The following is a 16,940-nucleotide window of genomic DNA, read 5'->3' as shown; positions in this document are numbered from 1 at the left end:
CGGAATTAATGTTCGTGATTAATTTAGCTTACAAAAAAATATAGCAGCATAGTAAAAGTACCCTTTAAATTCATGTGCATGTTAAATGCAGAAACAAACCCTTTCCCCACATGGATTCTCTTCTCCTTTATGGAAACATCTGTACTAATATTTACCGTACCTAGTCTGTGCAAAGTGCATTGTTCATATCATCCAGTACTACCACCAAAATAAGTAACCATTTCCCCTCATTTCATCTCACATGTTTTGTCGGGTCCCAGTAAACCAGATTGCGTCAAATTCTACACCTTTATAAAAGTAACACATCTTACATTTGGTTATTCGTTTGACTCGGATACAATAGGTTGGATATGAATTCCCGACCTGTATATCCACAGGGAGAATGAGACACTAATGCCATGGCTGCCCCCATTAACGAACCCCTGCAACCTTGCACTCGATTGAACTCCCAACGAGGCTGTGAGAAGCCAGTTCTGTGTCAAAGCCTCTTCTAATCCCCTCTCTTTCTGTGGGAATTTGTTCTTGCTCTTCATGGACCTGAACTGGGGTTGAACCAATGGCGCCGAAGTGAAGGGTTCAAATGCGAACATTTTTGGAATAGTTTGGCTTTTCCATGTATGAATTTCGGAGAAGAACTGACAGCATTCTAACCTAAGAAGGTTAATTAATACCAGTGATGTGTCAAGTTATTCATGTATCTGTTTCAAATCAGTATTAACAAACACAGTGGATTTCTATCCTTCTGCTAGATTTCAGTTGACCTGTACATTATTTTCTGAACTTCCTACAGCCTCCATTTTAATTGCATTGTAAACAGATGCATTTTTGTTATTTACCCTCACATATATACCTGGTGTAAGAATTAAAAAAAAAAAAAAAAAAGAAATAATAAGGTCTCAAAATCTGCTACAGGTACACTATAAGAGAAGATCACCTCTGTGACTCATCGTTGATGCATTATATGGGGTCAAGGATAGGACTGTATATGGCATATGCCATGAATGAGATTATTTAATAATTTAGGATGGATTTGATGGCAATTATACAAAAATAAACACTCGAATGAAGTCCATGGATTGAACAAAGTACTTTTTGCTAGCTTAGTCCAAGTTTCTGTGGTTTGACCTTGATGTATGTGTTCTGCTGGAACCCTGTGAGAATATCACGAATAAGATCCAAAATTATTGAATTAAGATATGTGAACTTCATACTGTGGCACTTAATATTGATCTACAGGGATATTGTAGTATAGCTAGAATATCTATTGCGCTGGCTGCACACACTGTACTAGTTGAGAGATAAATGGCAGATTACATCATTTAGCCATGGAAAGTAAAATTGTGGAAATTTGCACTGTTAGTCTGTTCTGAGACTGACTGCCATGTATTGTGGTGAGAAATATTGTTTCCATAGGCAGGCTGAGTTCCCAGAATGCCTTTTTTTTCGCTGTACCAGCAGTTCTATGTATTTTGTGCTATTTATGAGCTACCAGAAAACCACAAGCTCTTTTTCCATGTCTCCCCGACAGTCCTCCGTGGTAAACGCTACCGACCCCAGAAGCTAGTAGAAGTAAATGAAGCCCACGGACCCCGTCGTGTGAAATCAGCAGCGATAGGCCCCGCGATGTGTAATTTTATTTAGAATTCCATTGAAATGACTAAGGTGAATTACAGTGTATGCATCTGGTTCCGTGGCTTGTGGTAGTTTTCATGGCAAAATTACTGCATCGTTTTCAGTTACACTTGGGAACACATTAGTCTGAAAGGTTTTTGTGTGTAGCTTCAGAAGGGGGGGAAAAAATTACATAAAATATTCAGAACTGTTTTAATGTGGCATACTCCAATTGAACATAAAAATCCATCGAGTAAAGCTATGAGGCAATGGCATTTTTTTGTTTCAATCTCTCCAAACAGACAAGAACTCTCAGTAGAACCCAGCCTTCACCTCTCATTAATTTATGTAAACTTTTTTGCCAGGTCACTGTAGGTTATTTATAGAAAAATTATCTAAAGACCTGGTTTCTCCAAGCTGAATAGTTATTTTATTTAAAGAAGTTGTACAGTTCAACTATAATCACTATAATTCCTCTTAATTACAAAAATAAACTGTATATCTGTTGCATATAAGATTGGAGTTTCAATTTGATCTAAACCATATTGCAAACAAGTTGTTTTCCTGTTAAGCAAACATCTGAATAAAGACAACATACATTACCAAGCTATACTTCTGAAAAGAGATGTTGTGTTTAATAGCTAACAACACTAAAATGATGCTGTATGAATTCCTGTTCCATGAGTCAAATACTGTAAAGATCTGTGTTCACATCCAAGCAAAACAGAACATGGGTATTAATACAGAACTGGACAGGTCTCTATGTACTGCTGGGACCTTTTTCCATAAAAAATTTGATCTGTTTTATGGAGACCTAAAATGATCATGTTTGGATTAACTGCATGATGCCAATGGATATTACCATACTATGGAATTAGAAAGTAATGTTTCAATGTGTAAATTGTATAGTATATAAATTAAAAGGAGAATTACGCACACAAGTGGCAATTTTGTATAGTTTTGCTCTACTGACATACATACATGCTATTGTTTATTTTTGTTATAGCATATTTGGAATAAGGCATTAAAGCACACCATGCCATCTGTTTCGCTGCTTTATCTTAAACGCATGGAGACGGCTTTCTTTGTTAAACCACCTTAAGCCTTCATTGCAAAGCACTGTCTAGCATAAACATATGGTCAAGTCTAAATACCTTATTAGTATATATTACAGGAGAACCAATTAAGTTTGTTTTAAGCAGTGTGGTATTGTCAACTATTAAATTAAGTTCACGTTTGTGTGTAAATTAAAAATGAGCATGCAAATTGAGAAAAAAAAATGTATTAATTAATTAATAAGAATGCACTTAAAATAAATGTATCAAAGTGGTCTGAACTAACAGCCATGACATGATCACTGCATGGTTCTACAATTTATCTTAAAATTTGGTCTAAACCAGAATCTAAAAGTTCAAAAGTTTATTAGAGTACTGGACTGTAGTTTCTTCACATTGTACTATATTTTAAATCAATCAACCATTCAACTTGGGATCAACTGGTTTATTTAGTGAGACAGATGAATATGTAAATCTATGAGACAGCCATCTGCACAACAGATTAGGGGCTAAACTGTTAATTACGCTTTATGGAGTCCTGTTAGATTGTACTCTTAAGGGGTGCTGTAAATAAAACACATAATTATTCCTAAAAATAGACAGCAATTTTCGGGAAATGGACATTTTTCCCGTTCATGAAATCTGTTGCTTTGCGACAAAGCTGCTTTTGATGCTGCAGTCAAACACTGCTGAATAGATCGCTAAGTTGGAAGTGGTGTGTGAGTTATTAGAGTATTAGGTTTGCCAAACGTAACGAAGTAAACAAGGTTTTTCACACAGTAGATGAGCCAATCTCTCCAAAGGGCATTCCAACACTGCAGTTAAGTTGCGGCCAGACAGTGCAATTTATATATATATATATATATATATATATATATATATATATATATTAACTTGTGAAAACACTAAGTGCTTGAGATGTCTCTCATAAAATAGTACACGTCTTAATTCGTATCCATTTGTTTGTGGAGAGAATGTCTTTTTTGAACGTGCATATTGTTCCCATGTGTTAAACAGAATGTATAATTGTTAGACATCACAGTAAATAATTTTCACTGAAACACATGCAGACTTTGTCAGTTTGTGTTAGTCTGATGCACAAGAACATTTAGCTACATTACATATACAGGATCAATGTATTATAGTTGATTTCAAAGTACATTTTCCAGAATATATTTCTTTAAAACCACGTAGCCTAAATGATAAGAGAAATAAGCATGGAACACACATCTATCTAAATAGCCTGGCCCTCCATTGTACAAAATGATTTGAGTTTGGTTCTGTTTTCTCTCCCTGTTTGTTTCCTAGACAATGGAGTATATTATCCTAAAGTCGAGGAAAGAATACGTACACCTTGGCAATTCCTTTGCAGCTTTTACCAAACTTTATAAGTGATTTGCTGTGAGATGATACAAGGTGAAGTAACTTGACCAGGGTCACACAGTAAGTGAGTGGCTGAGCTGGAATTTGAAACAAGGATCTCCTGGCTTCCAGACAACACTAATCACCCCACCACACTGCCTCTTAAAAATCTTATTAGATACTTTAAAACTATTTACACTAATGATGTGTTCCAGCAATTGTTAAACCTTCCAAAACCAGAAAAAAAGTATAGGAAAAAGGCTCCAAGACCACATTGTTACTGTGCAATTTCTAAAAGCTGATACAGAACGTTACAGGTCTGTAAAAGTTCATTTTAGGAACCTGATATTTGATTTGGCTTGCATGTTGTTGTTGTTAGACCAACTGGCTGAAAATTTCAGAAACTGACCCTATTAAAGGTTTATCGTGGCAAATTTGGACAGTAATTTGGCAAACTCTCACCATACTTTTTATTGCACATTTACCACTATTTATCGATATTTCATCAGCTTTGGCTACGCTTTAGCAAATACACTTAACTGAATTATGTGCAAGTATAGGAAGTGAGAAATACTTAACAGAATACTTTACTAATAATCATATTATATATAAATATACATGCATAAATATTTAAAGATTACTTTTTGTCTGTGTGAGAACTGAGAATTGCTGTAATGTGCTGGAAAAGTCGTTTTTTAATCAATTTGATGGTTCACAATCCTACTTTACGAACAGTATTGTACGGAATAAAAGGGCCAGACTTTTAATACGGTGGTCATTAAAATTCTTTATCTGTTAAGCATTCGTTTAGGCCAGAAAAGTAGAAGTGCAAACAATTTGGCTTCTCCAGAGACGTGCAAGAATGTCATTCCATCCCAGCAAAATTACAGAACAGGGGCAAGGACACTCACTTCAGTCTTTTTGCACAAAATGTGGTCAAACAAATGTGGAAATACCGTGTATAGCCAAAGACTTTCTCACTGGATTTATAAATTAGTCAGTCCCTGCTCACTTCACAAAACATGCAATTTAATTAGGCAACGAAAGAGAACAAACTATACCAAATATTTGAAAACACATGAGAAAATAATTAAGTCCCTCTGTGATTCCTGAAAATAGATTAAAAAAGAATTAAGTTATAGACAAGGAGATTTAAGTGTCTGACATTTACATAAATTTTTATGATGTGAAACAATAACATGCCATCAGATTGGATGTTTCAGAATAAACATTAACAAAAAACAAGAAAACAACAGTATAATTACATTCCATAATACTTTATATGCTACATAACCCTATAAGTAGGCTAATTAGAATGCAACATACTAAATAGTCTTTCCTTTTGATTTTCAGGAAAGGATCTCTAGTCATCCACAACCTGCCACTCCGTTACTTCGGAAGTTTTCAAGGAGAATGTTAAAAGGTGGTCGGGCTCTATTCTAACTTGGCAAATGCTCAAAAAGCTGTTGGCTTTCTGGTCCAAATAGACTGGCCCATTCATTCCTGGGCAGTAGCATAACTGTTTAAAACTTGTGCAGTTTTCCTACAGGTGAAGGTTATAATGCTAATAAAATATTATGCATGCAGGAGTTTAGATAGATACTTGAGATCCCAAATGGGAAAGAAATATTCTCACTTTGGATTCCTAGCTGTCTTCCCCTGTAAAATTCTCTCTTCATTTTGCCTTCTGTAACCACATATTCTCCAACACATTAAGGCATAATGGACCAGTTAGACTGCAGACAATTCATTGTACTTTGGGCAGACAAATATATGCTAAAAATATAGATTCAGTACAACTTAATACATCACTTTGTTTCTTTGCAATATTCAAAACTGTTACAAAAACTTAAAGAAAATAAGACATGAAAAATGGTTGTAAACAATGTCATTCCTGTAGCAAAATAAACAATAATAACTGCTGTAATAAGAAAAATGTTCTAAATATAATACGAATTTGTAGATTATATACACAACTCCTTCCAAATATTTTGAGATTATGACATGTACAGTAAACAATGATCTATATTGAATGGTCTTCGAGCTCTTTACTTTTAACCTCGACATGGAAGCTGCATAAAGTCACCAAAGAAATGAGTTAATGTCTTCGGTATTTAAACATATTTACTACCATTAATCCGATAATTTATTGTGGCTGCATCTAACTGTGGTTTTAAAGGAAACCATGGATTCACAGAAAAGGCGTTTTCCATGCAGCTCTTAGTCTGCATACCAGGGCAGCAACCAGACCGATTTAAGCAAACTGGCAGATGTGGGGACATTAAACACACAAAACACATTTAGCTCCAAATACAACTTCATATTATTACAACTAGTTCTATTCCAAAGTTGTCAAATAACAATAGGTAATATGACACTATATTCTATTCTACTAACATTATTATATTATTTTACTGAGGGTATTGCCTGCTGTTAAACAACTGGTGTTTGAGAAATGTGTTTTATAACATGATAATGTTGCTGGACATACAGCCGGACTAGATCTACATTCAAAGCAAAAAATCATTTTCAGTGTCTCGCATGAATTTTTAATATCACATTAAAAATGAAACAAAAGCAATACATCACTATCCATATTATACTTATTATGAGCCTTTAAAGCAAAAGATGCTACTTTAAGTATAATGCATTTTATAAACAAATAAATTGTGGTATTAGGAAATTAAGAGAGCTGGTTTTTAGTCTTCTGTGCTATGGATATGGGAACAGTTAGCAGTGTAGCAGCTGTGTGTCAATGCAACTAATAAATTAAGCAATGATACTAGGAATGCTAATATTTTCTCCAGAAACTGTTTGAGAGTTAGGGATAGGTCTCAAAGGTTCAAAGGTACCGCTGTTGTCTGCCTGCCAAGCTGCAATACCTGCCTCTTAAACATGCTCTTCCAGATGGTATTCACTTTTCCAAAATACTATGCATAAACAGAGATTACATTAGCTTGGACAATAATATGACACTAAATAAGACTAAAATGTCCAAGTGTGGCAAAACTCCTCTCCTTTTGGATTTAAAATACATGTCTTAATAACAAGGTTAAGGTGATCCAAGACATGTGTGCCTTTTTAAGCAAAAGTTACAACAAATAAAATCATGCATAAATTCTTGTACTTTATTATACCCGTAACCTGAAAACCTGAAACAAAGTAAGTGGACTCTTGTTGCTTACATGTAATGTCTCTTCAGGGAGCACAAACCTAAAGGAGCTATGAGCAAGTTCCACATAACTATAACAGAAATATGCTACAGCCCTTAAACACTATTATTTACTGCTAGTCTGAACATTGTTTTGAAAGGCAAATACAGTCAAAAATAAAGTAAAGAAGGGCTAGGTTTTGGTTAAGGTGCACTGGGGGACATCTTAGGAAGTTGGATGAGGGTAACTCAAGGTTACAGACTCGCATATTTTCTTTTAAATTGATCTCAAGTAATATGGTGGTCTTTCAAATTGAATCAATCTCCTAAGTAAGGGTCTGAAACAATTATGGGAATATTGATTGCGAGCTTCTTAGATGCTTTTTCATCGAAGGACTAATCTGCAAGCAGCAGAAACCAGATGTTACCTCTCTGTTAAAGTGGCCTGTGACTCGGGTGTTCTTATCTCTCTCAAGGCCCTTTTTTTCTCTCAGAAATGCTGCCAACAACTTTCCATTGTAAAGTTCTTTATTTTCAAGTTCCCTAGAACAAGCCTCTTTGTAAAACACCTTTATGCGTGTTGTATTTGCGCCACATCCAGTTCAGTACACGGATTTCTAAATAATGACACAGACATGCCAAATTCTGTTCTTCCTGCCAGAAGCCATTATAGCTAAATCAGAACCATACACATTTTTTTAGCAAACACTTTTATTGCAAATTTCACTTTCCAGCCCAAACTCAGAATTCTGTAAAGTATTCTACTTCATTTAATCTTAAAGCTTTGTATCTTTTGTATATTAAACGTATTACTGCGGGAATATTCCTACTGCTATCCCTATGTAACATCTAAATCAAACCGTTAAGAAAATAAAAAAAAACTTATCAAAAATACAATTTTTCTGTTGTCTGAAAAGGAAGTAATAAGACATTTCCAAGAGTGCAAGGGCTGCAGAAAGTTTCTACATGTCTACCTATTGGAGTTTCTTGCCAGTTACTGAAAGGGATAATCATTCCCCTACTGTCTAAGTCTTAAAAATGCCAGGAAAATATTAGAGGGTAATTCATACTGTTCAATAATTACAGTTTTTTATATTTTTATATTTTATACAAATAGCTCCTTTCTGGTTTCTGTTACTGGTATATGGGACAAAGAAACATTCTAACAAGCTGTCAATAATGGAAGGCTTGTTTTCAGGCACAGTGTAATGCATTGTTTCACATTAGTTGAAAAGCTAATTTTTATAATTTATTCTTGTTGTTTTACTACCATGTTCTCGAAACATTCAGCAAAGATTACGTATATATATATATATATATATATATATATATATATTTAAATCCAGCGATATCATACAAAGGCTACACAATGACCCACTTTTTCCATTTTCTTGTAGTATAAACTGCCAAGACCGAATTTCTATAACTTCAACAGAGCTTTTGTCAGTAGTTGCATAAACAATCCAAGTTAACGAAACAGATTTGGTTTAGAATACAATTGCACAGTGTGCTCGTGCTATTTTCCTGTGGAAGAGAGAAACTCAGATGGAGACAATTAAAACGCATTAGGTTCAGCAAGCTCTGATTCTCAACAGCAAACTAGCACTTTTACTTTCTCTTGGCAGAAACCGAGCACTAATGAAGCCCAACAACAGGTCGTTTCCTCCAATCTCAGTCTTCTTTAAGCCTATTTTACCAGCCCGACTCTGCTATTGATTACGCTTGTATAACAGTCCATGAGATTCACTGTATACAAAACCCCCACTGTCACAATTATTCCCTCATATCTTTGCTCTATAATGGGCAAAAATGTCAAAACTATTCTTCAGAAGGTACCACAAAGCTCTTACTAGACTGCCATAAAAGCCTTGTGGTGTTAACTTTGGAATTAAAAGCAGCTGTTTCAATAAACTTTGGTAACAAAAGCCTGAATGGACATGGTACAGGCAATTTTGGATTCATTCTGATAATACATATTTTTAACGACACTATAATCTTTAAGGAGTCCCTCACTTTAAATAATTCAACACGACTGAGCTAACAAAAGTTTAAGACATGTCACAAACACCCTGTATGTATTTAAATGGCATATTACACAGTTCAATTAAACTAACACTAAACTAGGCAACATTGCCATACTGCAGATTGGGAACAAACCTATTGGGTCTGCACAGTGATGTACTCTCAGACAGGAGAAAACATCTTCAGCATATTAAATGAAAAACCTGTAACATACCTGAATCTGCAGCTGTGATGATCAATGTGTATTTTTCCTTTGCTTCTCGGTCAAGACTTTTCATAAGGCTTAGGTGCCCACTGGCAGACAGGCTGAAGGCACCATCTTCATTCCCTCCAATAAGTGTATAGGTCAGCTTGTTGTTTGGTCCCTGGTCATCATCCCGGGCTATGACCTTTGGTACAATGGTACAAGTCATTAAATAGATTAACAGAAATGTTTCATTCAATAGATAATGACATTTATGTTCCGGAAAGGAAACCAGACATCTTTTTTTTTTCATTCTCCTTGACTTGATGGTGACCATAAATCTTTACACCACAGATCTCATTACTAAGTCCCCAAGCAACATGAGCCCTAAACCCCTGCTGCCATGCCACATAGGATAATCGCCATGTTGGCGTACGGAAGTGCTCTTGTGTGGCGTCCGCACGACCACTGGCCCGCTTCCCAGACCAGCAGCTGCTGCTTATTTTCATTAGGTAAAGGTAAGGGAAGTTCATTTATTTTACCTTTGTCACAGGAGACAGGTAGTTTAATAACTTATTAAGTAGTTTTGTAGGTCTGGATTGTTAATTCTTTGCAGTCGTTTAACAAATTGCTTTCCATCTGTGGAATGCTGTACTATTTGCTGCTGGATTGTTTGGACTTACGAGACCTTCAATGACAACCAATGCCAATTTATTCAACACAGTATAAACACACTAACAACTCATGTTTCTTCTTGTTTTCATTTGTGATTCTATTTAAACCCTCGGCACTGTTGTGTTTTTGACTTTACTACGTTGTGATTCTGAATAAAATCGTTTGGTGCTTGGCCTTATTACTTAAGCAATATCATCAAAATGCCATGCTCATCATATACTAATGTTCCTCTGCAATGAGAAACCATTTTTAATCAGTTTCAGTTGCATACTGTAGACGCATTATCTAAAGATACAAAAATAATAGGATATCTTGAAGTGTACTGACCTGTAACACATCCTGTGGGAGACTTTTTAAGTTCTCCTGAACATTTGCAGTGTAAGGGGAGAGCTCAAACACCGGCGTGCAATCGTTTACATCCAGTAACACTATATTAACCGTGGCTCTGTCAGTCCTCGGGCTGCTTCCACGATCTGCTGCTTGAACCACCAAAGAATAGGAGGACCTCACCTCCCGGTCCAGCTGCCTAGCCACCGAGATCATGCCTGTGACCGAGTCGATCCTAAAATCAGAGTTTGCATTCCCACCAATGAGAGAGAAGCGAATCTGCCCATTTGTGCCCTCGTCAGCGTCGCTGGCAAACACCTGCACTAGGTCGGTGCCGGTCAGGGTGTTCTCCTCGATTTCCATGTCGTAGATGTTCTGGGAAAAGCTAGGAGTGTTGTCGTTAACATCCAGGACTATCACAGAGACGTCCATTGATGAGGATAGGGGAGGCTCGCCTTTGTCGGTTGCTACGATAGTTAGTGTGTAGTTAGAGAGCTCCTCCCTGTCGAGCTCGCCTGTGAGTCTAACTTTGCCATCGATGGTCCCAATGCTGAACTTGTTCCCTAGAGAGCTAAGCAGGGAGTACTCGACATAGCTGTTGGGTCCGCTGTCTGAGTCACTGGCCTGGGCTGTAAACACCACGGTGTCCACTGGGGTGTTCTCTTGGATGTAGGTCATCTTTTGAGAAGTAAAGCTGGGTGGGCAATCGTTGACATCCAGCAGAATGATGGACACCTGGGCCGTGCTGGTGAAGCGTGGCATCGGCGGAACGGCCAGGTCGTGAACTCGGACCATAAGGTTGTAGAAGGATTGTGTCTCCCTGTCCAGAGGTTGCTTGGTTTTCACAACTCCCATGCTGTCGATGTCAAACTGAGCCAGAGGATCCCCCGACGCAATGCTGTAGGCCATCTGAGCATTTGGACCTAGAATAATTCAATATATAATTACAAAAAAATCAGATATAAAACAATATAAAACACCAGGGCATTTTAAAGTAAGGCTCCCATTCAGTGGATTTAATTTTTTTTTTTTTTTGGGGGGGTTGGGGGTGGCGGTTGGGTCTTCTATTGAAAAGTGTATAGAGACTGTGATAAATTGTATATGCCTCACCCTTGAACAAATGAGGAATGCTTGAACAACTCAGGAAATTACTATATGTTACAGATATAATTTTGTACATGTAAACCATACAGCCATTTGACACACATGTGTATGTTTTTATATAAAATACTGAGATTGCTGTGTTTGTGTGGTGTGTATCATATAAATTAATTCTGACATTTTAAAACTCTACGTTAGAACAGGTTTTTCTCTTTCCTTAACAAAAATGGGAACATAGTCTAAACATGTACAAGATTTAAGGAGATTGATTGTTTTTAAAAAGGCATTTTAAGCCAAATTCTTCCTTACCATTTTCCATAACTGTTACAAACATTGCAATATACATTTCCATTACATAAAAATGCAACTTCCTTCGAAAGGGATTTAAATCTGACAGTGTAATCCCAAACACCCAAGGGGACGTGACATGGTACAAGCTGGCATCTTGCCACGTAGGCTTTCCATTTCCCGTACACAAACCATTTCTTATCAAAGACCGCTTATAATTTTATCTCTCGACCATCGTACAATATTTACAATAGAAGCTACAGCCCTGCTTTGTTTAGGTCAAGGTTCAGGAAGCTACAACAATAATGTTTTGTGAATGAAAACAATCACTACTTTGCTATATTGGACACATGGAAAGAAGCTGAGTAACGGCCTTGTTTGCTCCAGAGGTGAGGAACACAGAAACAGCATTATTCCTTATTATTTCTGAAGACATGATATTCTATTCATGGGGTGAACTAAATATGGGATATTTATCTATCTGTATCTTTATCTTTCTCTCTCTCTCTTTTTTAATGATTTTTGTGGTTAACTGTGGTTAAGACAAGGTCAAGTCTGCATTGCCTTCCGTTGCATTACTACACACAAATAGTTGACAAAATAGAAGTAGAAGACAACATATTCAATAACAATCATGAAAAAACAAATATAGACAATAATAACTAGATTACTATATAAAGGTTCAGAAAACATCCAAGCGCAGGGTTTTAACATCCAACAACACCTCTTTTAAAATCAGTAACACATATTAAGGATGAGTAATCGCTTCCAATGACAGAGTTCAGTGTGGATCATATCTTGATTTGCTTTTTTCTCTTCTGCCATATGTTTGCGATATTATATAAATAACAATACTTCTTATAATGTTATGACTTTAGCTATTGGAGGAATAAGGACATTTGTTCAACCTGTAAAATGGCCATTGCGTATGTATAATGTAATATGCCAATACAAATATAAATAAATAAGTTTGTTACTGAAAAAGATGAAAACCAAAGATAAAAACGTTAAGACTAAACTCAAGCAATGTGTGTGTACAGTTTCATCTTACAGATTTAAGGTTCACAGATGTTATTATCTGTTACTCATCTGGTTTGAGTAGCAGGGGTAATGCAGATGTTTCATCAGTTTTTGTATGTGTGACTTCAGTCTGTGTTTAATAAACCTAGCACGCTCAATATGCATTAGTGCTAATAACATATAAATATATACTTGAAACACACACACACACACACACACACTATAGACTGTTTTGGCTTTTACCACATTTTATCTTTGAAATAACACAACTGCCCTGAAAGATGTGAAAATACAAAGATGTTCTTTATATGTTTTGTTACACTATTTAAAAAGTTGTAGTGCTCTGTTACTTATCTGTCAGCACCTTGCTTTCAAATAAGCTTAATAAATCACAGAAAAAACAACTCCTTCATTGCACAACACAGTACCTCAGCAAAGCCCCTAACAACAGACTACAGTGTATCCATACTGTCCTATTTTATAACATCTATCAATTTGTTTATGTATTTTATTCATTAAAAGCATACCGTCATCAGCGTCACTGGCTTTCACAGTGATGATGCTGGATCCTGAAGGCAGGTTCTCCATCACAGATGTGCTGTAGGAGGTGGTGTTGAACACGGGCGAGTTGTCATTGACATCGAGGATGTTGAAGTAGACTCTGACAGAGCTGAACTGGCCGCCCCCGTCCTCGGCCCGCACCGTGAGGATGTAGTACTGCTGGCTTTCGAAATCCAAGGGCCGCGTCACGTTGAAGACGCCCGTCACGGGGTTCAGGAGGAACGCAGCATCCTCGTCATCGTCGTCCAGGGAGTACGTTATCTCACCGTTGAGGCCAGAGTCGGCATCGCTTGCCAGGATCGCTGCCACTATGGAGCCTGAAACGTAACGACCGGAAAAATGTCAAGTATGGGTCTCAGAAAGGGGCATTTAATAAAGACAGCCATGCCTGATTCATGCACATTTCTGCCTAAAAGTGAGATTTGATCATATTGAGAACAAAAACATAAAACAATCCTCAAATAACCCAGACATACATATATCAATACAAATTCTGATGTAATGACCAGAATGACCGCCGAGTGGAAATACACAAGCTTTTGCTTTGTGTATGAGAGGAGGTATTCAGTTCTTACTGCTGTTCATCTACATTATTTCGATGAAACACTGTACATACAGATGATCTCATTTAGCATTTAGTAAGATTAAGCTCCTTTTGGCTGTACCTGGTGTTGTGTCCTCTGGTATGTCAAAGGAGTAGACGTTCCTGGAGAATTTCGGGGTGTGGTCGTTGACATCACTGACCGTGATATTAACTCTCATGTCTGAGGACTGTTTTCCATCGTCTGCTCGCACCAGCAGAGAGTATTTGGACCGGTGCTCTCTGTCCAGACGTTTGGTGGCTATTAGGTCTCCTGATTCGGGGTCAATGCGGAAGCTGTCATCTGCTCCACTGATTATTGTATATGTCACTAGTGCATTTGGTCCCTGATAGAAAACAAAATTATTGTGCATTATGTGTACTTTAAAACATCCATCCAAAACATATCCAAAATAATAACAATTACAACAGCAGAAGTAGAAAAAGTGTATGAGTACCAAATTATTCAAAGTAAAAAGTGTGCTCTCATATTTTGCAAATAAAGTTATATTATATAATATGCATACTACATTTAATTGTTTTCTGTATTTTTTAATTGAATTTATATTCCTTATTTGCATTTCAATGTATGTGACAATGACACTGTGGCACTTCATCATTTAATGCGAACATTTAATATTCCATAATGATGATTTAGTAGTCTGTAGAATCAATTAATCTCTTTTCAGCATTACTAATGTACTGCTTTGGTGCAGCAGCCACTTCCTTCCCTACATATTTTTGCTGTGGTTGAAAACATAGTGAGCTCAATCTTCTTGGAAAAGAGAACTCTCTTAAATCAGGAGGACTGTAATATTTCATACATGATGGCAACAATTGAATAGATTGGAGATGGAGCATTGACGTTTTTATCTGAGGATGAGGTTTTTGGAAGCAGAATTAGTGTATATAGTTACATAAGCCACACTTTGGTAAAAATGCCACTGTACATGTGATTGACATGCAGATCTCATAGTCATACCATAACAATTAAGACACACATCTCAATTTGCATTCAGTTTACACAAAGCAATGCTATGATGTATTATGTGAAACATCAGTTCGAGTGAAACAATGCTTGAAAAAAAATATTGTACAAACTAGACACATGCTGCATACATACATACATACATGATTTTGGTTAGATTTTAAACTGTATTAGTCACAGATCTGTGGAAAGAATTAAATCAAAGCAGAAGCGTATGGGGAACATAGAATATCCTTCAGCACTAGAGCAAGCCTTTATACTTTCCACTTCAATAATAACAAATCTGAAATGGCTAAATATCAGATTCCCCTTTATGGCTGGTGTTGCATTCTTCTGAAAAAGGTGTTCACTGACTGATTTAAAATATGGACCCCTTACCATACACATTAACACAAGTTTAAATATCACTCATCAGTTTTGGTATAGATATTGTACTTACTAATGTTCATCATACTATAGAAGACAGTTATTAAATCATTCCCACAGAATACTTAATTGTTCCAAACCAAACATTAAATCCTGTACATGGGATAATTAAACGGTTCCTACGAAATACTGAATCTTTCCCACAAGTAACACAATTGTTCCCTTGAGATACTAAAACATTCCCTATAGATGCTAAATTGTAGACAATTGTACACAAATTAATGAAGAAATTGGAAGCTCGATGTCATTATTGAGTTTTGGCACACAGCCGGTCTTTGGAATCCATGGCTTCAGTGTTCCTCAATAAATTCAACAAATAGATCCCTTGGCAACAGGGAAACGTACAGTTGGTACACATCAAATACCTACAGCAAGCATAGCTTTGGCTTTAGTAAAATTATATGAATTATATAATTCAGCATTTATATCTGTCCCGAGGCTGTAGATCCAGACATCTGTGTTTTCAGATTCTTTTTTTAGAAACAAAGCTTTGTATTTACAGGTGTAGCTTCTCACTTAATTTCCAGAAAATGTCTTGTTAATTATAACCGGACCGAACGAGGATTTTCATTTATTTCTTTTCTTCTCGGTGCGCATACTGCAGCCTGTTTGGATATTTCTGATCTTTCATTCTTTCTCTAATAAGCACCAGCTATATAAGCAACTGCCTAATGTTAATCTTTAAAGATAAGTAACTCCCTGTATCACATAGCACACAAGAGAAGTGCAAGCCAAGAAAGACAAGCCTGTCTTCATCATCATAATATTAATTAGGAAATGGTACAACACAAAGACATTTTCTTGGATTCGCTCCGAAATGCCCAGGAAGAAATACACACGGTATTTTGTCCCCTGAAGGACTTTGTAGAGGGTATAGTAGTGAAGTTAACATCCGAATAAAGCCGCATTTCCCTGCCATTTCAGTTTAAGAGTTTTTTCTTTCATCAATCAGGCTTGGTCTGGTAACTGCATCAACCACCTGGATGGGGACTGCTGTGGCTTGTGAAAATGAAAGGATTGTGGACACCTTCCCACAGAAAACATACTCTCCCAGCAAAATAATTCCTCAATGGGGTTCAAAGGAACTCTGTGGTGGTTAGCTTTGACCATTTCACTGACCTTTACTGGGAAAAAACTTTTTATTTTCTCCATTCATTGAAATCTTTCCTGCATGTAAAAACAATGGAGGCTGATTTAAATTAGAGGTTCCAGACAACTTCATGTGACTATAAACGTTATTTGTACAGAATATTACAAAGGGTGAGGCAGTACAATTTTAACTCCCTTGTAAGGAATATGAAAATAGTGACCATGAATGCTATGTTGCTATTAAGTTATGCACCATCATAAAATCTATGTAATGTTTAATTAGTTATACCTATTGATTTAGTGCATGCATAGAAGACAATGGCTAGCAACTGTTACCCTTAAAGGTATGGATAGTAATGATCACTTTTTAATGTTTCAAATGTTCCCACTGCTCTGTAAGAAAGGTCTGATAATGTGCCTCAATACATTTACAGTGACCGTGAATAAACCTTATGTTATTGGAAACGTTTGTATTTGTAGGTAATTAAAGAGTAATCACT

The 16,940-nt window shown here is 36.5% G+C and overlaps 1 protein-coding gene across 1 annotated transcript in view; it reads right to left on the bottom strand.

Moving 5' to 3' along the window:
* The window catches only part of fat4 (FAT atypical cadherin 4), an 89,483-nt gene that overhangs the window by 21,522 nt on the left and 51,021 nt on the right, over positions 1-16,940 (bottom strand). The window contains exons 3-6 of the mRNA XM_066719847.1: positions 14,023-14,284; positions 13,324-13,674; positions 10,388-11,310; positions 9,416-9,590 (exon numbers count right to left, since the gene is read on the bottom strand). Of these exons, the coding sequence (XP_066575944.1) occupies positions 9,416-9,590; positions 10,388-11,310; positions 13,324-13,674; positions 14,023-14,284 (1,711 nt within the window). The remainder of the gene's footprint in view (positions 1-9,415; positions 9,591-10,387; positions 11,311-13,323; positions 13,675-14,022; positions 14,285-16,940) is intronic.

The sequence above is a fragment of the Amia ocellicauda genome, chromosome 13 (assembly GCF_036373705.1).
Source record: "Amia ocellicauda isolate fAmiCal2 chromosome 13, fAmiCal2.hap1, whole genome shotgun sequence".
NCBI lineage: Eukaryota > Metazoa > Chordata > Actinopteri > Amiiformes > Amiidae > Amia > Amia ocellicauda.
The sequence above is the reverse complement of the archived record's forward strand: the minus strand, read 5'-3'. Positions and strand labels throughout refer to the sequence as shown.